Here is a 27,562-nt window from a genome sequence, read left to right on the forward strand (position 1 = left end):
AACATATTTTATTGAGATGGTCTCTCTTTGAATCTGGACCTGTTTTGGCTAGATTGGCAGACTAGTGAGCCCCTAGGATCTGACTGTTTCCATTGCTAAGAGTAGAGATGTGTTGCCATCCATCCATCTCTTAAGTGGTTGCTGGGAAACCGAACTCAGATCCTTATGCTTGTACAGTAAGTACCCTATCCACTGAGCCGCTCCCAACCCAGGCTATAATGTTTTTAATTAGTACTGTATTGTTTGTGGGTATTAAGACATCTTGTAAGCTTAGTATAAATTCTTCTCACAGGAAAATAGCCTCAATTTTTTAAAATAAAAACATTCCAGACCAAAATTTACCAGACCAAAAGTCTGATATGTTTTTATTTATTTGCAAGATTTCTTATTTTTGCTTCCAGCCAGAACAGCATTCAACACATCTTTTAAAAAAGATTTATTTATTTATATTTTATGTGTACACGTGTTTTGCATGCATGTATAGCTGTTCACTACATGCATGCCTGGTACCCATGAGGTGACAGAGGGCAATGGATCCCCTTGAAGTGGAGTTACAGATGGTTGTGAGCTGCCTTATAGGTCTTGGGAATGAACTCTGGTCCTCTGAAAAATCAGTCAGTGCCCATAATGGCTGAACCATCTCTCCATGCCACCACATATTTTCATAAAATAAAGCGTTAGTAAGTAGTCATCTTTATTTAGGAAACTTCTTAATATTTTTTTAAGTGCTGGGGTTAGAATCAAGCACTCTGTGCATGCTGGTCAAGTACTCTACCCTGATCCTTTTTGTTTATATGTTTATATATTTTGAGACAGGATATCATTAAGTTGACTAATCAGATCTTGAACTTGTGATCCTTCTGCCCCAGCCTCTTGAGTAGCTAGGATTATAGACATGTGTTGACGGAAGTTTCTGTCCTACCTGGTCCTGTAGTCGTTCAGTCCCAAATAAACACACAGAGGCTTATAGTAATTATAAACTGTTTGGCCTATTGCTCAGACTTATTACTAACTAGCTCTTACAGCTTAAATTAACCCATAATTCTTATCTATGTTTAGTTACATGGTTCGGTACCTTTTCTCAGTAAGGCATTTTTATCTTACTTCCTCTGCGTCTTGCTTGTGATATCTCTGCCTTTCCATTTTCCAGAATTCTCCTAATCTGGTCACCCCACAAATACTTCCTGCCTGGCTACAGGCCAATCAACATTTTATTAAACCAATACGAGTGATAAATCTTTACAGTGTACAAGAGCATTATCCGACAGCACACATGTGCTTCCCTGTTCATCACTGAACATTCCTTTGCATGAATTGTATGTGTATTTCACAAGCCGATAGACCAGTCCTTGGTGGAGGAGAAGAAGCTCAGTAAAGCTCCTCCCTCTTTGTTTTAGTGCATACCCAGCTCTAGTACCTCTTTCTTTCTTTCTTTCTTTCTTTCTTTCTTTCTTTCTTTCTTTCTTTCTTCTTTCTTTCTTTCTTTCTTTCTTTCTTTCTTTCTTTCTTTTCAAAAAGAAATAGCAGAGGATGCCCCCCACACCTAGAGATTTCTCATCACACTATCAGAAAATGTCCATGTAATTTTTTAAACATTTATTTAAACCACTCCTACCACCTCAAGACAAAAAGAAAAAAGAAACGTATGGAAGATTACATGGTTCTAATGAGAAATAAAAACAAATGTCTCAGAAAAGCTCAATTCAAACCTGTCATGACAGCTGTCTTCTGGATATAAACGGCTGTCAAATTGTGAACTCTTCAGCACACGCCAAACAGTGCAGCATTTGAACCCAACCTTGAACTCAATGGCCAGCTTTTTAACAGGCAGGTTTTGAAGCATTTAATCCACCAAATGGCAAAAAATAGTAACAATGCATGTATTTCTCCCAGCCCTACCCAAGCTCTGCCCCCTTCTTATGCCCCAGCAAGAGGGGCAATGCTGGCGGATAGTCCCAAGATTCAGTAAGACGGCCAACTGTCTGCCCTGAACTCAGTTCCGAGGCTGTGAGTTGAACTCTGTACAAATATTCTTGACGATCCTGGGGATTAATTTGTAGAGATTGTCAAACTCATCCACAAAGAAGGAGTGGTCCCTGGCAGGGTGAGTGGCAATCACCTCCAGCTCGTCCTGAGCAGCCCATGCAATGCCTACTGCATATGTGATCACCCCTGCGGACACAAAGACGGGATGAAACAATGTCCTGAGCAAAGGGACAGCAATGAATATTTTCCCTCTGGATTTCCCAAATCAGAAATATGCCAAAGAAAACAAACGAGAGAATGCCAGTGAAGCTCTGATTTCTAGAAATAAGCTAAGTGTGACTTTTCATTCAACAAGCAATTTGAACATCACTCTATACAAAGCAACAAAAGTCATAGCTGTTGTCTTTAGAGCTTATAGTCTTTTGACCCTATTTGAGCATAGGATCTTTTGCAGACATAATGAGGAAGTAAGTGGCAATGAGGTCATGCTGGAAGAGAATGTGCTCCTAATTCAATACCACTAGGTCCTTATAAAAGGAAGGAGAGATGGAGCCCGACACAGACATTGAGTGTCAATAGATGGAGGTCAGACTGAGGAACCCAAAAGACAGGAAGAGGTAAGGACGATGCTACCCAGGGTCTCAGAGAGCATGCTCTTCCTGATGACTTGATACTGGGCATCTCAGCTACAGAATGGAGCAAAGAGAAATGACTGCTTCACTCCAGGTTTGCGCTGGTTCCCATTTTTCTTCTCTCTATTGTCTCAGATGCAAGGAGCCAGCTGTGGGTTTTACAATATTGTCAAAGAGCAGCAAGAACAGCTTTGCTGTTTGTTGGCCTTTGATTAAAGACAGAAAGACTTTATGCAGTCAAAACTATAGTGGCATTTCAGATGTATTTTAATAAATAAAGTTTTCGTGAAGATCAGAGAATAAACAGCCCCACTGGCCAGCCTTATAGACCAGGAAGCAGTACCCACACTTTTAATCCCAGCAGCCACACGAGTTGCCACAGAAACTGGGTGGTGCACGTCTTTAATCCCAGTGGTGCATGCCTTTAATCCCAGAATTAGAGAGGAATATAAAACGGTAGGAGACAGCTCTCAACCTCAGTCTCATTCTGAGATTCCAGGAGGCAGGATCACCATTTTCAGACTGAGGTTGAGGTAAAAGCCAGTGGCTGGCTATTTTGCTTTTTTGACATTCAGGCTGAGCCCCACTTTCTCTGAGTTTTTATTAATTGTGATTCAATAAAAAACTACACAATAGCAATAGAAGCTGGGCTTTCTAGACCCCAGGACCACTGTTTTGGGGTAAATTTCCACCAGCAATACGGGAAGATGGTCACTCTGGCTGGATTTGGTACTCCAGGGGACATAGTCCTTATTGCATTTTCATATTGAATCTCAGAGTTGGGCACTAAGACAGGAAACCCCATGTCATTAAAGCCCTTAACAGAGGTCTGCAACTCCAGTTCTGGAGTATATAGCGCCATCTTCTGGTGTCCAAGGGCACTGCATGCACATGATGTACAGACACACATGCAGACAAAAACATCCATTCATATAAAATAATACATAAATAAATCTATAAAAGTACATAGAATATTCTAGAAGGCAACTCAATTACACATAGGCACAGAACAACAAAGCCAACCGTGGTATGGAGTTCTGTGCCCTTGCTTAGGTCTCTAGCAATTGCTAACCACTCAGTTTCCTTTGTTTTGTCTGTCAGTGTTTTGAGACAAGGTTTCACTATGTAGCCTTGACTGGCCCATAACTTGCAATGCAGGCTAGGCTAGCCTTGACTCACAGAGATCTGTTTGCTTCTGCCTCTGGAATTCTGGGATGCGTGAGCCACCATGTCTGGCTCTTGGCTTACCTCCATTACTTGAGGCTTCCTTCAAGCCTGCTCTGATTTCACAGCGTTTCTCAGAACGAGAACTTTATATCCACGGACTGACTGTACAGGAGATGTTTCCATGCAATTGATTCTTGTAAATTTTATAAAAAATTTTGTTCATCTTCCATGTTTTTAAAACCTTTTTTGGCTTCTTAAGGCTTTAAATTATTTATTTGTTTTTTTTATTAGTGTGGGTATGCCTGGGGATGCATGTGACCCAGCTCATGTATGTGCCACACCCTGAGCATGTGGGCAAAGGAGTCAGTTCTCTCCTTCCACCTTTATGTAGGTTTGGGGGATCGAATTTATGCTCAGGCTTGCACAGTAAGTGGTTTTACCCACTAAGCCTCAGGAAATTTGGCATGGAAACCTTTTAAAATATTTTGAATCAAGATTTCCCCCAAAGGACCAAGATCTGGTTAACTGTCATTGCCAAAATAGTACTTTGCATCTAGGTATGGCAGCATGTCCTAATAATCCTAGCATTTGGGAGGCTGAGAAAGGAGGATTTTGTGTTTGAGGCCAGCCTGAATTTATATATATAAATATAAATATAAATATAAATATAAATATATATATATATATCCCCCAGAAAAAAATCAAAGCAAAAATGAATAGCCACCTGCAATATTACATTTCTTTAAAAGCATCATTATTCTGTAAGATGTACAAACATGATTTGGAGTTAATAAAGTTAGAGGTTTGTAATCTTTCAGAGAACAGAATCAAATCCCGCCCCTCCCCCCTGCTACTTTATGCCCATGTGGAAGGAGTTTTAGACCACAGGGTATAAAAGAAAGGGTTACTATTTCATTGCCTGCAGGCTTTGGGTTTTCAAGGATACTTGAACCAATAGGCTGACTCCATTTGAGTCTGTGAACCCTTCTCAGAGATGCCTACACTGTTCTCTCCCTAACACTCTCTCCTTGATCATGAACATTAAGATAAATAAATAAATAAATAAACAAACAAATAAATAAATAAATGTATGTTTGTGTACATCTGCATGTGAAGTGACCATAGAGATCAATGTGGGTGTGGGCCACCATGTGGTGCTGGGAACTGAGACCGGGTTCTCTGCAAGAGCAGCAAAAGCTAACCACTGGGCCGCCTCTCCAGCTCCCTGTTCACATTTCCTTAAACCATAGACAGAGCCAATGCATACAAAGACAGTTCCTCCCTGTGTATCAAGGACCCTGGTCCTCTACCCCTCCAGAAACGCCGCTGTGCCCACGCTTATATCAGGAGTGCTCACCCTTCTGGTAGGCAGCCATGGCCGGGATCCGCACATCATCGTAGGACCTGCCGTCAGTGATAAGGATCATTATCTTCCTCTTGTTGGGTTTGGACTTCTTGAAGAGTTGTTCGAGGGCATACTGGATAGCAGCCCCTGTGCTGGTGCCCCCGCTCCAGTACCCCACCCTCTTGATGGCACTAAGGATGTCGTTTTTGCTGTTATATTTGTCGAACCCAAATTCCAGCCTCTGCTCGTAGGTGTACTGCACGGCCCCAATGCGCGTGTCGGTGTCTGAAATCTCAAACTCCTTGCTGAGGTTGGCCACGAACTGCAGAACAGTGTGGAAGTTGCTTGTCCCCACACTGCTCGAGCCATCAATAACAAAGCCGATGTCGGCAGAGTTTAAACAGGTCTTGCTGCAGGCCAGGCGGTCTGTGTCACAGATCCGCTTCACCAGGGGCTGCACGGTCTTGTGAAGGCTGAGCCAGCTCTGCACTTTGAAGGAGTAGAAGCCATTCGTCCTGCACACGGCCTGGAAGGCAGAAAGGAAAGATGTGGTCCAGGTCAGGGGTCAAGTCCTTCAGCCTGCCACCATTACTCTTCACCACCAGGCAGGTTTTACAGTCACACTTCCTGTGTTCGACTTTAGAGTACACTTTATTCCAGTTTTCTGTCTGGGTACTACTGAGGTCAAGACCCCTCCAGTAACCTCTGGGCTCACTCCAGTCCCCTTTGCTGGGTCCCTACCTTAGTGGAAAAGGGTGGGATGAGCAAACTCATAGGGAGATGTGCATTGTTGACTTTAGCTTCATATTTATGCCTTTGCTGGCTCCTCAAATCATTGGTACTGGAAACCAGCCAGAAGTGGGGTGTTTATGGGTACCAACCATCACAGGGGAGGACTAAAGAAAGCTTTTGTTCTGACACACGAACAGAGATGTTCCCAGGGCAGCCCTGCACCCCGAGGGAGGAGATTCACAGTTGCTAAGTGGCCACATGGGTTGGAGTCACACGACACTCCTACATTGTGGGACTATGTGGGACCCCCTCATCATGAAACAAAAGGCCAGCTGTGCAGGGACATCCTTGAGTCCCTGAGATGGGAGTATCAGTTTTATCTGTCATTAAACTCCAAGCTCTGCCTGCCACACAACCCTGCCTCCAGGCAGATGAGTGTTTATTTGTCTGTGCCCAAGCTTGTTCCAGAAAAAGAAAAAAAAAATGGAAGGGAATGTCAAATAAAGCCTGAGCGAGTTGGTTAGTATGTTCTTAGAAGTGAGGAGGCTTGTGTCCTGAGAATGGTCATCAATCGTCGAGCCTACAGACTTCTGGGGATCTGGCAGGGTCCGACATCATGACTACAAATGAACTGGTATTAACGACAAAATTATTTTAAGCAAGAAATAACTAAACTTTTTCCTAGAAAATATTTTCTTATTGATGTATAAAAACCGAAAAGAGGTTCATGAAACTTTCCACAGCCTAGGCACATGAATGCTGGGACGGAGCTGAGGGCTGGCTCGTGTGTGGAGAGGAGGAATCCCACGAGACAGCCGGTGGGAAATCATGGCAGGAGACAGTGGTGGTGCTGGCTCTGGAGGAGAAAGGTTTTGGCGGGGACACAGTGTGTGTATGTGGAGGTCATAGCAGGCATGGCCAGGAAGGGAGGTTAGGGCGTCATTCCAAGGCACCCCAGCAGCAATGGATAATGGCGAAGGACTTGGAGCATGGACCCCAGACAGGCAAGATGTTTCGGAGTAAACTGGGGAAACTCAAAAGGGGAATGAACCAGTGATGCAGCATTATCTGAGGCTTGGGAGCTGGTTTCGGGCTGGAAATAGCAGAGGGTGAGAGATGTGGTGTGGGTATCAAGGTGTAATTCTGATATGCCAAGGCCCTGGGGCAAGCGTGGGGCCACCCAAGAGAATCACAGGAACATGATCATTCTGATCTGGGAAGTGTAGACATCCTTTGTTTTCTTTATCAGATGGATTCAGTTGTACTATGAAGCTCGCGCTTTGCATGCCTGCGTGCGTGCATGCGTGCGAGTTCGTGGGTATTTGAAGTCTACCAAGCTCCCCGGCGCCATGAGAGGAGCAAGGGGACATTTTAAGTGAGACACTGAGGACGCTGTTCTTTCCCTCTGCTCGCAAGCTTCTGAGTACGCAGTGAGAGTAAGTGTTGGCTTTGAAAAGACAATTCCAGTTCCTCCGTGGGACGTCCCATTCCTTACTCATGGGTTTCATGCCCATTTGAAGGCTCTAGCAAACAGTTCTGAGGTCATCAGAGCTTTTCAGAGTGCAGAGGCTCCTGCCCTTGGGTGGGCCCCCGGGCAGTTACGTACCTTGCTGGCAAAGTTGGGCTCCGTCACATAGTGCTTCTCCCTTTCCGCAGCCCCCTCGACAGTGATGAAGAAGACATTGATCCCGGACTCTCTCGCGACACGCGACACCTCTTCCACTTTGTCTGTGGGCCAGCCGTCCACCATGACCACAGCCACATTGGGAGCGCTGCCTCTGTTCCCATTTGCTTTGGAAAAGAAGTTCTTAGTTACAAAGGAGATGGCACGACCTGGAAGAAAAGGAAAATTTGTGCTTGGAGTGATTGTGGTAACTGCAAAAATAGGAATGGATCACAGCAGCACAAAGAGGGCTAGGAGACAAGCTCACTCCCACTTCAGTTGTTTGTTTGTTCTTCCATCTATCTGTCTGTCTATCTACTATATCTATCTATCTATCTATCTATCTATCTATCTATCTATCTATCTATCTATCTATCTATCTATCTATCTATCTATCTATCATCTATCTATCATCCATCTATCATCTATCTATCTATCTATCTATCTATCTATCTATCTATCTATCTATCTATCTATCTATCATCTATCTATCATCTATCTATCTATCTATCTATCTATCATCTATCATCTATCTATCTATCTATCTATCTATCTATCTATCTATCTATCATCTATCTATCTATCTATTATCTATCTATCTATCTATCTATCTATCTATCTATCTATCTATCTATCTATCTATCTATCATCTATCTAAGACAGGGTTTCTCTGAGTAGCCCTATCTGTCCTGGAACTCTCTCTGTAAACCAGGCTGGCCTCGAACTCACAGAGATCCTCTTGTCCTGCCTCTCGAGTTCTGGAATTAAAGACATATGCCACCACCATCTGGCTGTTTCTTCTTTTTATACATTAAAAAAATCAGTTTATTTTTAGGTGTCCTGTGCAGCAGCAGCAGCTCCTTTCCAATGTTGTATAGTTTCTCCTTAGCTTCACTTTAAAACCCAGAACTTCTGTCTCCCGTTGGAAAAGAGAAAGTTTTCGGGTCTAACAAGCAGAGGAGGCAGACTTCCATGAGGTCAAAGAGCCCCTTTTCTGCCTTGGTGGAATAACATTATTAGACTCTTACAGGCCCCTAACAGTCCCTGTTGTGTCTGAGAACACCGGATGAGAGGGGTCAACTTGGAGTGACATTAGCCTCATCCTGGCCTCTTGCAGCCTGAGTGGGCCCAGTGCTCCAGCTGTTGTGTGGCCCGTTGTCTTCCATGGTTAGTGATGTCCTGGGGCCTAGATTTCCAGATCAACATCTGCTTCAGCTGAGCCCCACAATCGTGAGGAATGATGGAGTCTGTGGCACGCTTTTCTCACATGCATATTTCACACTGGGCCAGAGCCTCGGGACTTTTCAACTAATCCAGCCCACTTTCCCTGCTTTCCAGAATTTTCCTAGTTTTATCATGGAAAGCCAAAGGCCCTTCTGTGTATATTGAGACGGCTGGCTGATTTTGAGTTAGCCTAGCTGCACATAGCATATAGCATAGCTCTCAACTTAGATCCTATGGATCTTCTGTGTGTGTTCCCCAAAGGGAGTCCTTGTGTATATGATATATAAAAGGCCACAGTTGCTAGGAGATTCCCAAACAGGTTCTCATTTCAGTAACAGTTGCCTTGTTTAGACTCTAGAGTCAACACAGTTGTACTCAGTGCTCTCCTGGGTTTGCTCAGCATCCTGGCTCCCCTAGCTTAAAGTCTTACCTGTCAATTGAAAGCAACAGGTGGTTGCATCCAACACTGCTGGAGAAATGCCTTAGACTACCCTTTGTGAACTGGCTGCAGAGACCCCGTCGTAAAGGAAAAACATGGCTTTTGAGAATTCGAGGCTTAAAGTGCCCAGCAGTCCCTTCCAGCATAATAGTAAGCACCCTTAGCCAAGTGCATGAGTTGTAAGATGCCATAAGATCTCTGATTCAATCCAGTCTTAAATATGGTGGCCTAAGTGGGCCAGTGCTCAACACCCATTCTCTCCACCTGGAAATGAGAGGCTGAAATCTGAAAACTACAGTACCCATAGTCCCTTGGGCCTGTACTTCTGGTTTCATCTTAGTTCACTAAGTTGATTTCCTTGAAGGAGGTTTAGGAAATGAAAGGGAGGCAGGGGCTGTGACTTTGTGGAATTGTGGTATATTTGGCTTCTTGGTGCTGTGTTTGTTTGGCAGCTTTGATGGTGTTGAGGAGTGAGGGTGGAACTTGTTTGTGTGTGTGTGTGTGTGTGAATGGGGAGGGTAGGGCATGGCACTGGTGCTGTGAGCTGTGCATACAGCTCCCTCGTCATGGCTGCACTCTGGTTGCAGCAGGTTCATGAAAAGTCCTTGTTGTCAGGATTTGAGAACAGCTTTCCTGACACTGGAAGAAGTAGTAGCTCCCTTACTGTCGCTTGCTCTGCACAGCACCTTGAGAAATCATTCTCAACACCTGAACCACACTGTGCCTCTTCAGCCCTTCCTATGCTCCTCTATGAACCAACCCCCACGGGCCTCAGTCATCCCTGAATTCCCGGATGATGCAGAAGCAGACTAAGAACATATCGTTCTCTGCAAATGTCTACCACTGGGTTAGGACACCTCTGTGACATCATCAGGAATTGAGAGCCTTGCTAGGTTTTCTCATTGGAATTTTGCTTGTATAAACAATAAATTGAACACAATATGCAGTCTCCTCTGTCATGCTTACGATGCAGATAGCGTGGCTTTGCAGACAAGGATTCAGTGACTCGGCTAGTGGTTATTTGCATTGCACTGCTGTGAAGGGTTCTGCACTTACCAGATATTAATGTTCTGGTCACTAGAGAGATATGAGATGGAGGGAACTCATTATTCAGACTTTTTATAATTCCAAGGATGTGTAGTAATAGGAGCGGCAGGGCTGTGTTCCTGGCACCCGGCTGCCCGCATGGCTTTACCCGAAATAATTACACGGAAACGGTATTCTTTTAAACACTGCCTGGCCCATTAGTTTTAACGTCTTATTGGCTACCTCTTACGTATTGATCTAACCCATTTCTGATATTCTGTGTAGCCCCACGAGGTGGCTTACCAGGGAGATCTTAACCTGCATCTGTGTCCGGTGGGAGAATCATGGTGACTGCCTGACTTGGCTTCTTTCTCCCAGCATTCTGTTCTGTCTACTCCACCCGCCTAAGGGTTGGCCTATCAAATGGGCCTAGGCAGTTTCTTTATTAATTAACCAATGAAAGCAACAGATTAGAAAGAAATCATTCCCACATCAAGGATGCTCTGTGGATATTAGTTCTGCTTGCTGTTTTTCTCCATGCTCCATACAGTTATGCCACCGTAACTGGCATCTGACTTCCCTTGGCCTTAAATGCTTGGAAGTGTCCCTAAAGTAGAACCGGCCTTCCCCGCAGCCTTTGAAGATGGTTGGTGTAACCCCCCTCCCCTTCTAGTCTCTTCTGAGTGAACAGGTACAGTGGGACTTCTGGAGCTGCCCCATGGAGAGCTAGGCTTGGACTTCTAGGGCCACTCGCCCATCTGAAGGTTCAGATGCCACAGAGAACTCATCTTCAGACACAGGACTTGCGTCTCTTGGCATAGTCACCGTTACAACAACTTTGATGGGAACAAGGCTCCTGAAGGGACCTCCTTAGTGGGATAGTGACAGACCTCGTGCTAACTGGTTGGTATTTATAGGTCAGCTATGGCATGGTCATTACAGCTGTCCTGTTAGTCCCGAGGAATGTGGCTGCAAGCAAGAAGCAAGGGCCTCTGAGGCACTGGTGTCTGAACATCCCTGCACCCGAATACATGGAGACACTTTCGGAAAGATACAGAGGCTGCGTGTCATTTCTTGATGGATTATTTTTTCCCTCCTCCTCCAATATAGAATATTATAAGACAACCACATAGAAGGCGCACCATGGTAACAAGGTAGAATTACCCGAATCTGGGTCACATACCTACATTAGAAAGGCCTCCTCTCTGGGTAATTTTCTCTATAGCTGTCTTCAGATCTTGAGAATTCATGTGAGTTTTGAGGTTAAACTGGGTAGTGGGGTTGTCTCTAAAGAGAACAAGAAAGAAAAGTTAGCTAGAAAGTTATTCCCTTTGGAGGAAAGCAGAAATCATGGTTGATGCCTTCCTGTACAAATAAAATGGTTGCTGGGACAAGGCCTGAGGCTGTGTTCATGAAGTGTTCCTCGGCGGACAAGGTGATGATGACACACGGAGGCTGGGGTCCTCCACAGGGACCATAGGGACAGCAGGTGGCTTGGGACAGGAATGGAAGGTTTGAGTTATATTTTTAGCTGTGCCGTGTCATAGCTCTGATGTCTTTTTGTTTCTTCTCGGAGCACAGAGGAAAGTCCTCTTTAGTTTATCTCCTCAGTAATGAATTTCCTTTTCTTTTATTGATTTTCTTTGACACAATCTTACATGTATATGGGTACCTAATGCATTCTGACCATCTGCCCTCCTCTGCCCCCTCTTATTTTCTTCCTATCCCTCTCGGTTCTACCCACATCCCCTGTCCGATCTTTACTAGTTAATCTCCCAGATTTATGACTTTTGGTTTGGTTTTGTGATCCTTTTTGGCTTAACTAGGGCCACTGTGCGACCATTGGATTGAAATGTCTATGAGCATGGTAGGGTCATCAGGGAGTATACAACTCAAGACAATGATTTCTCCACTTACAAAAATCTATCAATCTAGCTGTGTAGTCTTGAGGAATCAATTGACTTTTGGGCTGCAGGTTCAGCTTCCTCAGAGGTAGAAGCATCATCATAACATACCATACGCAACCCCATAACACAACAATCACATTGCTACTGTAGTCCAGTGGGGTTCCACCATAGGAAGGTAGCAATGAGCTCTCAGTGTCTCCGGATTGCTCAGATCCTCTGCAATAAGTGTGCCAGACGTTAGACCCTCCGTGGGTGACCAGAGACCTGCTAGCCATGCCCTGGGTGCCCCCAATGCTGAAACCAATTAGGAATAGTGGTGCCAGGAAGACCATTGTACCTGTCTCTTCTTGTGACTTCTACAAGTAGGTGACATGACTGAAATCTCATCAGAAGGTTGATGCAATCTCAAGACAGCTGGAGCCGGAAGGAGCAAGGAGATGGAATTGGGACCCTTCTCTGGAGACTAGCACGCAGGTGTGGGGGGAGGGTGATGAGAACAGGCTTGAAACTGTCAAGCGGGGGGTGTGGAGGAGTGCCAGAAGGGTGAAGTTTCTTCCAGGTGTGTGCACACCCTCAGTCATGGTGCAGCAAGGATGTGAGATGAGATCACTCACAGGCAGGGAAGAGCCCCAGGACAGCATCTCCTGTGCAGCCACACAAGGCTGCATGCTTCGAAGGAGCCCTCGCTTGGCTCAAGGATGCTGTCGTCTTGAAACTCTCAGTTTTTGAACAGGGGAGCCCGTACTTACAGAACTGGTGTGGGCTGTGGGACCAAGTCTTAAAGAGGTGGGGAATCTTTTGAAAAGACTTTCCATGGGGGCTAGAGAGATAGCTCAGCGGTTAAGAGCACTGCCTACTATTCCAGAGGTCCCGAGTTCAATTCCCAGCAACCACAAACTGGCTCACAGCCATCTGTAATGAGATCTGGTGCCCTCATCTGGCCTGCAAGCATACTTGTAGGCAGAACACTGTATACACAATAAACAAACAAACAAAAAGCCTTTCCACAAACAACAGAAGCCCAGCACTGAGCAGCTGCTTGGGTAAAGTGTGTGGAAGTGCGTTCTTAGCTTGTCCTTGAAAGCCCAGTGTGGCCCACAGGGAATAAGCCATTAGGACTTCAGACTGGTAGAGGCATCCTCTCCTTTCTTCCTACCCCTTTACCTTCCTTATTCCCAGCCTTCCTCCACGGCTCAGGCCAATCTCAGCTACGCCCAGAAAGTGTGCTTATCTGAGTGGCTGGCGACAGCAGGCTGAAGGGCTCTCTGTCCCACAGTCGTCCAGGTAGGGCTGTTTTCGCCTCCAGCCACTGACCTCAAGCCCTGTACTTATTCACAAAACCCCCGTGTCCCCATTCCTCACGTCCCAGCAGTTCTGCTGGCCTTAACTTTATTCTTGGTTCTATTATGAAATTCTATTAGTTGTGGCAGTGCCAGCAGTAGCATCTGCCAGAGGGTTCTTTCTTCTGTTCTAACTCGGCCTGGAAGACCGTGCTGTTCAAAAAATCCTCAGGGGCTCTGGATATAGAGTAAGGAATGTGCTTAGCAGGTGCAAGACCCGAGGTTGGAGCCACAGCATCAAAGTTAGCTCATGCCTGGTTAGCATGTGTCAGCTCGTGCCTGGTTAGCATGTGTTAGCTCGTGCCTGGTTAGCATGTGTTAGCTCGTGCCTGGTTAGCATGTGTTAGCTCGTGCCTGGTTAGCATGTGTTAGCTCGTGCCTGGTTAGTGTGTGTCAGCTTGTGCCTGGTTAGCATGTGTCAGCTCGTTCCTGGTTAGCATGTATTAGCTCGTGCCTGGTTAGTATGTGTTAGCTCGTGCCCGGTTAGCATGTGTCAGCTCATGCCTGGTTAGCTTGTGTTAGCTCATGGTTGGTTAGCATGTGTTAGGCTCTGGGTTCAATCCCCAGCATCAAGAATGAATGGAGATGAATGAATGAATGAATGAATGAACGAATTAGTGAGTGAATCAAGTTCCTTGCTGTGATTTGGATATTGTTTTGAGTCCACGTGTTGGGAGTTTAGTGGTAAGAGAGCTGAGGTCACTGGGGAGCAGCACTGGGAAGGGATGATGGTGACAATGCTGGGAGCCTTGAGCGCCTGTGAGTCACGGCAAGCACGAGACTGAACTGCTCTCTGCCATGCTGACTGGCGATGCGATGCCCCACTGGCACGTACTGTTGCAGCCTACCAAGAGATCTAGCAGACCTGAGTTGATGCTGGTGCCCTGCCCTTGAACCCTAGAACTGTGAGATCTTTTTCTCAAAGATGAGCAGTGTTATCAGGCTAAGAAAAATGCCAAATGCTACACCCAGTCAGACCCATCTCTTGCCTGTCTCCTGGCTATTTCCATCCTTTTTGTTTTTTGGGTTTTTTTTTTTTTTTTTTTTTTTTGGAGTGGGGAGTCTCTGTGTAACAGCCCTAGGTGTCCTGGAACTAGCTCTTGTAGACCAGGCTGGCCTTGAACTCACAGAGATCTGCCTGCCTCTGCCTCCCAAATTCTGGGATTAAAGGAGTGCGCCACCACCGCCTGGCTCCTTTCCATCCTTTCTATTCCCAGCTTTGGCCTTTGATCTTTTTACTAAATGACTAAGATTCTGTTTGGATCTGGACTGTCTTTCAAAGGTTCCTGTGTTGAGACTGACTCTCATTTCCTGGTGTTGATGTGGGATTTCCCTCTGTACACTGCGAATACGATTGGTTAATTAATAAAGAAAACTGCCTTGGCCTGTTGATAGGGCAGAACTTAGCTAGGCAGGGAAAACTAAACTGAATGCTGGGAGAAAGAAGGGGGAGTTAGGGAGAAGCCATGTAGCCCTGCCAGAGACAGATGCCCAAAATTTTACCAGGTAAGCCACAGCTAAGTGGCGATACACAGATTAATAGAAATGGGTTAAATTAAGATGTAAAAGTTAGCCAATAAGAAGCAGAGCTAATGGGCCAAGCAGTGTATATTTATATACATATATGTTTAAATAATATAGTTTATGTGTGATTATTTTGGTTCTGAGCAGCCAGGACGAACAAGCAGCCCCCCCCCCAACATGGTGTTACGAGGAGGTGGTGAAAACGTGAGGTGGGAGGAGCTAGGCTACTGGGGGCGTGCCTTTGAAGCAAGCGTGACACTAGAATGTCACACTAAAGTAGTTAAAAATGTGGAACGTTTTCTCATGGGTCTGTGATGTGACTTAAATTTCTTGGACTTGGGGCTGGAGAGATGGCTCAGTGGTTAAGAGCACTGGCTGCTCTTCCAGAGGTCCTGAGTTCAATTCCCAGCAACCACATGGTGGCTCACAACCATCTGTAATGAGATCTGGCGCCCTCTTCTGGCATGCGGGCATACATGAGGCAGAATGTTGTATGCATAATAAATAAATAAAAAAAAATTTCTTGGACTTTTGGTCTTACAGCAATGCAGGGGCCTGTTGTTTTTCTCCTCTGTGGGGGAGTCACACTGCTATACAGTACTATGGCAGCTCTAATTGTTGACTTGGTACAAGCTAGGACAACCTGGGAATAGAGCCTTGGTGAAGGACTGTCTAGATCATCTTGGCTATGAGCATGTCTGTTTGGGATTATTTTGGATGCTGTAATTGGTGAGGGAAGGCACAGCCTAAAAGTGGATGGCACCATTCCCTGATTTGGAGTGCTGGACCGTGTAAGAGTAGGGAAGGTTAGCTGAGTAGGAGGCATTCATTCATCTATTCTCTCTCCCTGAATTCTCGCCTTGACTTCTCCTCAATATTGTGCTAAACCCACCCTACACCTGCCGGCATTCCATCATATACGCAAATGCATCTTCAGAGGCATGTAGTCCAGCCCGTCATACACTTGATAAAAGTTGCTTTTCATTTTATTTAATGTCATTTCTTTAAAAATATTGCCTCGTTAACTAGACTGTGGAATCCTGAAGAGGAGAAACTCTATTACATACATTTGTTATCTTAGTGGATTAAAAGGCTGGACTGGGGACCTCTGACACCCTTCCCAAAGGCTGAATCAATGATAATTATGATTATGGGCAAAGACATGGAACCACTAAGGGTTTCCCAGAAAAATGTAATCAAATCACTTAGATGAAGCTTACATGAATAATATTTTCCAATGGCACAGGGCAGACAAGTTTAGTACATGGTAAACAAAAATATGCTTACGAAATTTCATTCTGAGTGCATTAGGGGAGGGGTGTGTTGTTAACCTGCAAGCTATGGCGACTCTTAGGACAGTGCATAGGAGGCTGTGGGTGTGTTTATTCTTTTCTAGGGTGCATGGGTTGTTTGCCTGACACAGTCACCCCGTTATTCTTCAGACAGGGCTACGAGGGTTTCGATGCTGCTTTTCTGGAGTAGTTAATGTGTTGGGGGCATGGTCTTCAGAGTGATGGAGTTGACATGGCAGATTCTTCAAAATAGATAGGTGGCCGACTCGACCCTAGCAGAGGGTAACTAAGTGATGGGAGAAGCATCTTTGGAAGGAATTAACGTGGACCTTTAGGGACTGGATCAGTTCCCACAAGAATGGGTTGTTATGAGGATCCTGACACCTCTCCATAGTTCTTCAAAATTTGTCTCATTTGTACTTCTGCCCTCCTGCTGCAGGAAATCCTTCATCCAGTAGCTTTTAAGTTACCTGCCCACTTGGGCGTGGTCTCTTACACTATAAATGCCTATGTAAAGTGCACGCTTGTTCCCTCTTCTGGCTGCTGGATTCGGTTGCTGGACAGTTCGAGGAGAGGACTGTGATCTGCGAGTCTACCCCTAAATAAATAACCCTCTAGTACACTCAGTTCTGAAACAAGTGTGGTGTTTTTTAGTGTTCATCGTCACCATTCTTTCTGCAATTCCTGCCCTGGGTTAACACCCTCCATGAGCTCCTCATCCAAATTAGGCAAAACCTAGTGATGCATTCAAACCCCTGGAAATGTGAGCTAAATAAAATTATCTTCCTTATAAGTTAACAACCATCAGGTACTTCTAAAAAATAAAAACAGAAAACAGGAGCAGACAGAATTCATTTAAATAAAGTTTAAAAGATTATGCCCCTAATAGTTTTGTGTAGGCAATCTTTGAATTTTTAATTTTATTACAAGTTATCATCAAATGAAGCCCCATTTTCTGTCTCAGCAGATTAGAGATTTACTTTGAAAATGAGAGAAAAATAATAAAGTTTGTACTTTAAGGGCAAAACATGTAATCGTTCTACATTTGGAAGAAGAACTAGGCTCAATGCAAAGTGAATGATTCAGAGCTAGCAAGATTGCTGTACACAGCAGAGGTTAATTTGCATGCCTGCAAATGGCTCCTGGGAGAGGGTTTTGGGAACAAGAACACCTGTCAGAGGTGAGAAGAGGTGGTTTCTGAAGGATTTGGGTCAGGGGCAGGTAGATTGGTATAACAGATTGTCCTCATTTCCTTGGTGGTAAAACTCACTAGGGGCTTTTGTTAAACCATGTTGGTTACTTGATATCTTCCAGAAGAAAATCAAACATTGGCCTTGGAGTTTCTATAATAAAGAATCTATTGATTCCTTCTCAGGGAGATTTAGGAAGCCGTGGAGTTTGGAGGACTTCTGCTAATGTCCTAACCCTACTGCTCTGTTGGTGTCCCAGAGTCTACTGGTCTACCTCCCTATACTTTCAACAAATAGATGAGCCTCTCAAAATAATGTTATGCCAGTCGAGAAATTAGCTAATATTTCCTCCAGCAAGAATCTTTGAAAGTGGTTTTCTCTAATCAGACAGTGTCTGAAGTTTACTATAAAATAATCTATATTTATCCATTTAATTTTCATTGTGGGTTGAAATGGACATGGTGTGAACTTGGCCACTGAAATAAGGCATGCCTATGAGATCAGGAAGAGGTCCTAGGGAACATGCTGGTGGCCGCAGGGGATGTGGCAGACTTGCCCCTTGAGGGCTCTTATTGAAAATGATTCTGGCTCCAGCCTCTCAATAGCTCTGAGCTTCACTGGAACAGCTACTGCCAGCCTGACTGGAAGTGGCCTGGTCCAACCTGCTGAGGGACTTCGTGCAACAAACCTTATAAGTGGTCACTGGTCTTTTAATTTCCTAACAGCAGAAAAGAGGAAATAGGGTCTTCCAGAATTGAGCTTTTAGATGAGGTTTTATGTAATTAATAGCAGTATTTCCCAGAGAATAGCAAATAGATTTGTCTCAACCACTTTCTGCTGGAGGAAATGGGACATTCCAACTAATGACCCCGGAGTCCCTACAGAAGCAACCTGCATACCAGATGTTAATCTGTAACCACACTGGGGGCCTCTCTCAGTGAGAGGTGGGATGTTTAGGCAGCTAAAGCGATCTCTTGTCACATTGAGTCATGTTAAAAATGCAGATTTGCTGCTGGAAAACCAGCATAAGGTCTGAGGTCATGCATGTCTAACCTCCTAGGTCAGTGATTGTCAACCTTCCTAATGCTGTGACCCTTTCCTCTGGTTCATCATGTGGTGGTGGCCCTCAATCGTAAAATTATTTTGTTTCTACTTCATAGCTGTAATTTTGCTACTGTTATGAGTTGTAGTGCAAATATCTGATGTGTGACCCACAGGCTGAGAACTGTCCTGTGATGTTGTGGTGATGCGGTGGATCACTCTTCTTGTAGCAGCGACTTAGTGAATGATTTAAAATTCCAGACGATCCTCAACGAGGTCTCCAGAGGCACGGAAGGGAGGAGAATAAATAAGTCTACATAACGGGAACTTTAGATATGTCTCAGCGGTTGAGAGCGTGTATTGATCTTGCAGAGGTCCCAAATTCGGTTCCAGTGTTCATGCCCAGCAGCTCATAATCATCTGTAACTGCAGCTCCATGAGGATCTGACCCCCTCTGCTGCCCTGCATGGATAACTGTCCTCACACACACACACACATAGTTAGAAATAAAGCTAAGTCTTCAAAGGAAGAAATCTAGAAAGGGAAGAGAAAGTCTGAGAGGGGCGTGGTATGGAGCTCCACAGCCCTGTCTAGGCCACCGAGAAGGAGGCATGAGAGTCAGTAGCATGAGCCGCACATGAGCGCAACACAGGCCCATGGGAATAGTCACGCCTTCTCTCTCCAGTTGTATGAAGAACGACTGAGAAGCTGGGGATCCATGGTTCCACATGCAGAAAGTGATGTCACTGAACTGATGTCTGATTTGGGCGTCAGGAGTTTTAAGGACTCCCTAAGTGGTTCTGATGTGCACACCAAGATGGCTATCTGCTTTCAGGAGGGAGGGTGATCTCAGAGGATCCCCCACAAGCCCAGCCAATGTGAGATAGGACTTCACGGGTAATCATTGGCGAAGCCAAGTGCGTTTGTTTTGTTCGTACCTCAAGAGAACCACACAGGAAGGTGTATTAGGATTAGCTAAAGGAACAAAATTGATTGGGTGAATGTATATTATATATAACATAGTATATATGCTATATAATCATATTATATCATATATATCCTATAAACTATATTGTAAACTAAATATAGTATATATACTAAACCATATTTTCTTTCAAGACAGAGTTTCTCAGTCTGGAACTCACGCTGTAGACCAGGCTGGCTTTAAACTCATAGAGATCCACCTGCCTCTGCCTCCTGAGTGCTAGGATTGAAGGCGTGTGCCACCACTGCCCAGCCACTATATATATATATATATATATATATATATATAAAATAAAATATATAGTACATGTATATACTATATATTATATAAAATATATAGTATATGTATATACTATATTATATAAAATATAGTATATGCATATACTATATATTTATATAAAATATATAGTATATGTATATACTATATAAGGGCCAGTCTAATAAATCCCCTTTTAATATATATAATATAAAATATATGAAATTAATATACAACACAAGGTACATGCTATATAGTATATAATATATGCTATACAGTATTCAATTATATAGTTATATATAATTATCATATACCATTATTATACACCATAACACATGGTATAATAATACATATACAATATATTAAATACAATATATTGCATAAATTATATATTATATATCAAGTGCCATACATTATATATCATGTATTGTACACACACATAGATGTATGTATGGGGATTTATTAGACTGGCTCGTAGGAGGTGGCTCAGGTAGTCCTCAATGGCTGTCTCTAAAGCACATTAGGACTACTGAAACACTCAGCCTCATGGACCCAACAAATATCGGAGTCTCAGTCTTTCCATCTTCTGACAGCCTCCTCTGTCCTCAAACCTGCAATAGGCATCTCTCTTCTTCCAGTCCGTGCCCTTTTGGTGGACAACAGCTGGGAAAGGCTTTTGGCTTTCACAGACTTGTTATTAGACAGGCCAGCAAGGTGACCATCTCTGATCATGTCAGCGGGGTCCTTTTGGCTCACACACTTCAAACATTTGCATGTGGACAGCTGTAAGGGCCTTTATTCTGCTGCACATGCAATGCCGTCTTCACTTCCTCTCTGCACTCTGACTGTCCACGGATAGGTGGCGCCACGGATCCACAGATGGCTTCAGCTTGCCTACTGCTTCACTGTCTGTGACTGAACATCTCCAAGGCTGCAAGATGATACAGGAGGTGTAGCCCAAGTCACACCCCATCAAAGAGGTAGCTGCTGTAAACCTCAGGGCAAAGGCACATTTATTTTTAAATGAAGAAAACTAGCGCCGGGCGGTGGTGGCGCACGCCTTTAATCCCAGCACTCGGGAGGCAGAGGCAGGCGGATCTCTGTGAGTTCGAGACCAGCCTGGTCTACAAGAGCTAGTTCCAGGACAGGCTCCAAAGCCATAGAGAAACCCTGTCTCGAAAAACCAAAAAAAAAAAAAAAAAAAAAAAAAAAGAAAACTAGCATCTTGCTGTATTCCAAAGCCTTTTTTTTTTTTTCCTATTTTGAGGCACTAGTGTTGGCAATGAAGTCCAAGAGAACATGCATAATTCCTTTCCATTTACAGGACTGAAATGAACAATTATCAGAAGTCTAGGGATCGGGTAGCTCCCTGTGGATGTAGACTGAGCTACAAAGCAGGCTTCCTGCTGTTTGCAGTCACCCTGCCTGTTGGATTTCATCTATAGCAATTAGCTCTGACTGGGCTTTCCTCGGTTAGTGCACCCCTTGGTATTAAGTTCAATCACACTCCTGTCAAGTTGCATAATTTTAATTTTAGAATACACGTGCAAGTCAGGGCCTTGACCCTTGACCTTGGGTTCCAGCACTGAGTCTCTGCCTTTGGGCTGGTGGGAAGCATCAGTCATGAATAGTTTCCCTGGTGGATGAGCAAGTCTCCCTTTGAAGTCTATTTTGTTTGACATTTGGAGGGTTATCTCGTCTGATATTTGCCCTCTTCCCATGGTTGCGCGTTTAGTGGGTGTTCTTAGGAAAGCCATGTGGGATTTCTGAGTCTGCACCAAATACCACCGTCCTAGTGGAGGTTTGGGAGGATGACTGTGGGAGGAATGTCACGGTTGCTGACAGGATGTCACAGTCGTGGGTTATGAACTCTGCAGGCAGAGAAGAGGGGAGAGAGAACATTCCAGTGCTGTGGAGGGCCAGACCTTCTGTCAGCCGGGACCACAGGAAAGAAGTGCGAGGTGAAAGACTGGAGAAGCAGAAAGTGAGAGGTTGGGAGAGGATGCTGCTCTCCAAGAGGAGAATGGACAATCAGAGAGAGAGAGAGAGAGAGAGAGAGAGAGAGAGAGAGAGAGAGAGAGAGAGAGAGAGAGAGAGAGAGAAAAGGAGGAGGAGGAGGAGGAGGAGGAGGAGGGGGAGGGCTGGAGGGAAAGGAATGGAGGGAAGGAGGGAGGGAGGGAGGGAGAGAGAGAGAGGAAGGAGAGGGAGGGAGAGAGCAAGCAAAAGCAGTTACACATCAGTTTTGTGAGCACACCACAACACTTCGCTAGGGCTACCCGTGGGTCTGCTCTTGGTGCCCAAGGAAACTTTCAGTTAGGACTCCCGAGGAATCCAACATATTACAGTTCACAGATTTATACATTGAGGGCTTTTACTTCTTACTTCCCCTTACTACTTGGCATAAGTCTTTGAAGTTCTTAATTTTGCAGAGTCTAAATCTAAAAGTCTGAATTCTGAGTCCTCTGACCTGAGGAACTCCTCTAAGGGAGCGTGGAGCGGCAAGAGTGGACATGGAGATGGGAGCCTGAGAGGTGGAGACATTTAGTCACTCGGTTTCCTCAGGTCTTCCTCAACCTCCCCTCCTTCCTCTGCAGCTGTTCTTGACAGGGTAGGAATTTCTTAGGAAAAGGCTGGAGATCTCACGGCACTACGGCAAGGCAAAACCAGGAGCCTTTAGGCTCCATGATTCCAAGATAAAGGGATGATTTTCGCTGTGTGTGAGCAGAGAGTGGGGCAATTAGTTTTACCTGAGGGATCCATAGTAAAACACATGACAAATGTCTGGGTGTGCCTTGACAGGGGGTGTTCCCAGAGAATATCGGTATGTGGGTATGAATTGACTTAGGAAGACCCAGCCAGGGTGTGTTATTGGTTGGGCAGGATGAGGTTGGGATGGAATGGAAAAGCAGAGAAAGGGGTGGAAGGATTTCTGGATGTTTAGTAAAGATGCTCGCTGTGCATCCTAGTATTTGGTCCCTAGGACCACGTTGGTAGAATCCAGAACCATCTCTTGCAAGTTGTCTTTTTACTTCTACCCACATGCCGCAGCATGTGTTTGCCTGCATCTTCTTTCTCTCTTTCACACACATAAATAACAAATAATTAAAGTCTTCAAGCAGAAGGGGCTGGTGTCTACTCTTTCATGAGGTGCATTTTTCTGATCCATTTGGCCTCGGATGGAGTCTCTATCGTTGGTTTCTCTGGCTCTCAGGCTGCAGCTCCTTGACTGGAGCAGTAACCAACTTCTTCAGCTCTTCAGCATGCAGACAGCTTCTGTGGGACTATCTAGGCTCTAATTGTGTAAGCCAATCAAATAAACCGAGTCAGACAATCCTATTTCCTGCTGGTTCTGTTCCTCTGGAGACCCTTGACTCACACAAAAGGCAATTGGACCTGGTGAGATTCTCAAGACTGTGAGGGGAATCAGATTCCCCACCGGACAAGCTTTTCCTTTTTCAAAGTCACAGCCCAGTCTGTCCAGTCTCCTAGTCACTCCCTTTCTCAGTCTGCACTAACGCTACTTAGTGATGAAGAATTGAAGAGAGCTGGGAGGTGGGATTATTGTGCACCTGCAATCAAGAGCAATTTCAGCTGGATAACGTGATCCCCTTCAACCCTGTCAGGACGCCCTCCATTTTGTTGCTCTCAGTCCACAGCGGTTGTCCAGCCCTGGCAGTCCTTCATTTCATCATGGATCACAGCTAATAGGGTCTCGGGACTGCATGCAAGAACAGCAGCTTGCTGGCCTGCTAGCCCAGCGTTCATTTATTGGCTATCTTCTGAGGCAGCCGTTGAATTATACAATGCTAGGGCTGGCGGAGCCCTAATAAATCATCCGCTGACCCCATATTTTACAGGTGTTGGCATTTACACAGAGAGGTTAAATGCTTGCATAAAGCCCCCCAACGAGGCTAAGGTCAGAACTCAGGTCCCTGTCAGCCAGTTCACCATGCTCTCCTCCACACCCTGCTATGGGCAAGGCGAAGATGACAGATTGGCTTATATGGGCATTAAAATGGAAAGATAGACACACATTTGCCCTAAATGCTTTAAATTAAACAATAAGCACCCTAGACGGAGAAAAGGCAGGCACCGGACAGTGTTTAGCGAGTGGAATTGGAAAACAAGGATGTAAACAGTTTCTTCCAAATGGTGACCGTGTTCGGGGAAACACAGGAGAATGTTGCAGGAGGGGCTGTGTTTCTCTGCTTTGTGTTACTATATCATAATGCTACAGACTGGGTGTCATATTAGGAATAATTGTATTTCTTGTATTTCTGGTGGTTAAAGACCCCATTTCTGGGGAGGGTTTAGTGCTCTGCCTTCCCATAGCAGACTGTGGGAGGCAGGAGCAAGGGCAAGGAGGGCCAGAGGCATTTTTATAACAAAGCCACCTTCTTGATAATTAACGTGGTCCCTTGATTATGACGCGAGTCCATTGCTAAGCACCCTGGCTGTCCCCACCTTGCACCACTATCGCTCTGAGAGTGAAACTTCCAACTCATAAACTCTGGGGCCACATTCGCGCCTCAGCAGGGTGGAAGGGACTTCTATGGATTTTGCTTTGCTGCTACATTTATTATTTAATTCTCATTCTTATCAACACACAACATCTGGGGCCATTTTTTTCCCCCTTGACCTATTCATATCATACCGGAAACCCAGGTACGGCCAGCTTTTTACCCAGCTATTGTTGACGCAAGACAACACAGCAAGCTTTGACTCCTCCGGTAAAACTGACTAGACCATCTACCAGTAAATACTGGTATTGGCTCTTCGTAGGCCCTGCGCTTGCTGTCTTCAAAAGTAACATAGGAGAGAAAATGGGGTGATGTTTTGAGAACAAGAGAACAATAACCAAAAAGCCACTTTTTTTTTCTGTTTTGCTGTTGTTGGTTTTTTTTTCCCCCCTGATTTCAAGTCAAAACCTTACAAGGTGACAGGACACTGGTGACTTAGCAGCAACTGATTATCTCTGACTGGATCCTATTTGCAGGTGCCAGTTAGCCAAGCTCCTAACTTCTCCCTGACAGAAATAGAAGATGGGAATAAGTGTATTAGACTTGAGTACTTGTTATAAGTTATTTGGGAAAGAAAGCATTTTCACTTATTTTTCTAGTAACTCAAAGAAGAACCTGCTAACACCTCCATATGACGTTTGTAACTAATGTGCTGCCCCAGGTCGTCCCCGGGCTGCTTGCCAGCTAGGGAACGTATGGAGGTATTGGAACGTTGGAATGCTCATAATTTTTAGAAGGAATGGCCACGCGGTCAGCGCAGCTGTGAAGCAAGATAGTCGAACTCTGTTTCTTTTGAGTTCCGAGGGCTAGATGACAGGTACGTATGGAAGAAATGCCTCATGGGTACGCGACGCCCCTTTGTGGATAGCATGATCATGACCTTGCCCCTCATAGCTGTGTGAAATGTGCTTACAAATAGGAAATTTATGCCTGCTTTTTCTTTTGATGGTGATCAGCCATATATCTATAATCTGTTGTAAGGAGGACCCCATCCATACCTAAACTAAGATTGAGTTATTATTCCAAATTCAGAGAAAAGAAGGTTGAGTTTGGAATGTTACTATGGCCTCTTAAATGTTACCCTTAATGAAATAATTAGACGGATGGGGTCAGTAATCTCCACGTTCAAGACTGGTGGAGCCCCCCGCTCTACTACGAAACTCTCTGTCACCCAGTGGACAGTGTAGCAGCCCACGGTTGTTTGGAGGAAAGAGAACACAAAACCTGAAGCTCCATGGCAGCTGGAGTCTTTCCTTCAGGTAAGTGCAGCCAAAGTTGCAACCCCTCAGACAAATGTTTTCACAGTCAGGGCTAAAAGGGGACTTAGCTTTTGTTGTCTAGAGATAGAGAGACTGGTGGTAGCATAACTAGGTTATTTGTTACTTGCACCCGACACTCTTGATTCCTACACATAACACTCTCTGCATCAACCATGAGTGCAAATGGCATTTACTCCCAAGCCTGTACCTTTAGCCTTTTCTTCCCTTTGGGAAGGCTCATATTTCTTCAGTGGCAGATGGATCGCTTCCATTGTTGGTTTTTAAATTACATTTGCATTAGAGAAGAGAATGAATGAGAGATTCAGAACACATTGATATTTGTGGTTGAAGTTAGCTGTGCAGTGCCATTGGCAAACCGGGCTCAGAGCATTAGCTGCACTTACCCGTACTGAACAACACCCATGAGAGGACCGTCAGGGCCAACGTCAAGAGCCTGGACAACGTCCGCTAAGAACTGCTTCTGGATCTGGAAGCGGCGCTTGCCGATGTTGGCGCTCCCGTCAATTAAGAAGGACAAGTCAACTCTGCAGTCTGCGGGATGGAAAAAGATGCTGTGATTCTGTTTGGGTCTGAGGGCTTCTACCTAGGCATCTTCTCTCTCTGTGTTCCTGCCTAAGGCTTGCACGGCTCCCTTCTAGGCATCTTGTGGCTTTCGTTCACTACAAGCCCAGAGAATTCACTGAGAAGAAAGTGAAAAGAGGTAGAAGAGGTGCAAACTCCGTTTCCCCGAACACCAGGGTCCTGGATCCCTGGGCTTGTTCTTGTTTCTACACCTGCTTTAAAATTCCATGGCTCAGTCACCACTGTAGACTTCAGAAGACAGCGACACCCAACGTCACTTGGGAAGAACCTCAAGATGGATTCCCAGGGTCAGACCACAGAAGCGCAAACGCCTAGAAGCCATGGGAAAGGCTCAGTGGGTGAGGGCGTTGCTGAGCACCATGAGGAACTGAGTTGGGATCCCCAGCATCCAAATCAAAAGCTGGGTGTGGCTGTGTAGATGCCTGTGCTGCGTGGGATAGAGCCAGGAGGATGCTTGAGCCTGCCAGACAGCCGTGCTAGACAAAACAGCAATTCCTAGGCTCAGTGAGAGACCCTGTCTGCCTGTCTAAGGGAACGAGGTGGAGAAAAACAGAGCAGGTACATGGCATCATGCACATGGGTGAGGGGGCCTACACAGACATGTGTGCTTAATCCCCCAGCCCTCACACGCATGCCCACACAAGCAAAGAAGTACAGACTCGTAGATGTGAGAATTTGCCATGACCAAGTGTCAAGAACTTCTCGCCTTTTATTCTCACCCTTCGTGAAATATGTGGGGTGTGAAAGAACCCACAAGGCCAGAATGGAAAGGGTGGGGACAGGAACTATAGAGTTAATGTTTCTCACTTCCCTAGGTGAGAGAGTGGAGGGAGTGATCCACATACATTTGTAAGACAGTTTTGTGACTTTGCTGAATCCCTCCCGTTTCTATTGTGAAAGAGTAAGGTAGATGTTCAGGATAGATGTCTGACCTCCTCAAACAAACCAATGTTCCCTTGTCTCCTGGGGTTGGGGTCTAAGGAACACAGAGTTTGCCTGAATCCCCAGGCACAACAAAACCATATATACATTTTGTTTCTGTATATATGTATATGTGTATGAATGATACATATACTGGAAGTATTTATGTGATACACATTCATTGTTGTAAATTAAATTATAAATAGTTTATATAGACTTATAATTTATGAATTAAACTATATATAGTATATTATGAATATATAATATGCATTAAACCATATACATTCATATGTAAACCATATATATAGTTTAATTCATAGTTACCCACACTAAGAGACTAATAATAACTAATAACAAAGCAGAATAATTACAGGAATATATTATATTCAAAATTTAGTGTTATTTATTTCTGGAACTTTCTATTTAATATTTTCAGATTGCAGGTGACGACAGGTAATCGAAACTGCGGAAAAGGAAGATGTGCTGTTTGAGATGGTTGTGAGAAAGGTGG

General features: G+C 44.8%; 1 protein-coding gene across 1 annotated transcript in view; it reads right to left on the reverse strand.

Annotated features, from left to right (window-relative positions):
* Window positions 1–1,693: 1,693 nt before the first annotated feature.
* Vit (vitrin) overlaps window positions 1,694–27,562 on the reverse strand; it is a 117,830-nt gene continuing 91,961 nt past the window's right edge. The window contains exons 10-14 of the mRNA XM_057778681.1: window positions 25,932–26,079; window positions 11,398–11,501; window positions 7,469–7,695; window positions 5,143–5,656; window positions 1,694–2,172 (exon numbers count right to left, since the gene is read on the reverse strand). Of these exons, the coding sequence (XP_057634664.1) occupies window positions 1,994–2,172; window positions 5,143–5,656; window positions 7,469–7,695; window positions 11,398–11,501; window positions 25,932–26,079 (1,172 nt within the window). The 3' untranslated portion in view covers window positions 1,694–1,993. The remainder of the gene's footprint in view (window positions 2,173–5,142; window positions 5,657–7,468; window positions 7,696–11,397; window positions 11,502–25,931; window positions 26,080–27,562) is intronic.

Source organism: Chionomys nivalis, chromosome 1 (assembly GCF_950005125.1).
Source record: "Chionomys nivalis chromosome 1, mChiNiv1.1, whole genome shotgun sequence".
Lineage (NCBI taxonomy): Eukaryota > Metazoa > Chordata > Mammalia > Rodentia > Cricetidae > Chionomys > Chionomys nivalis.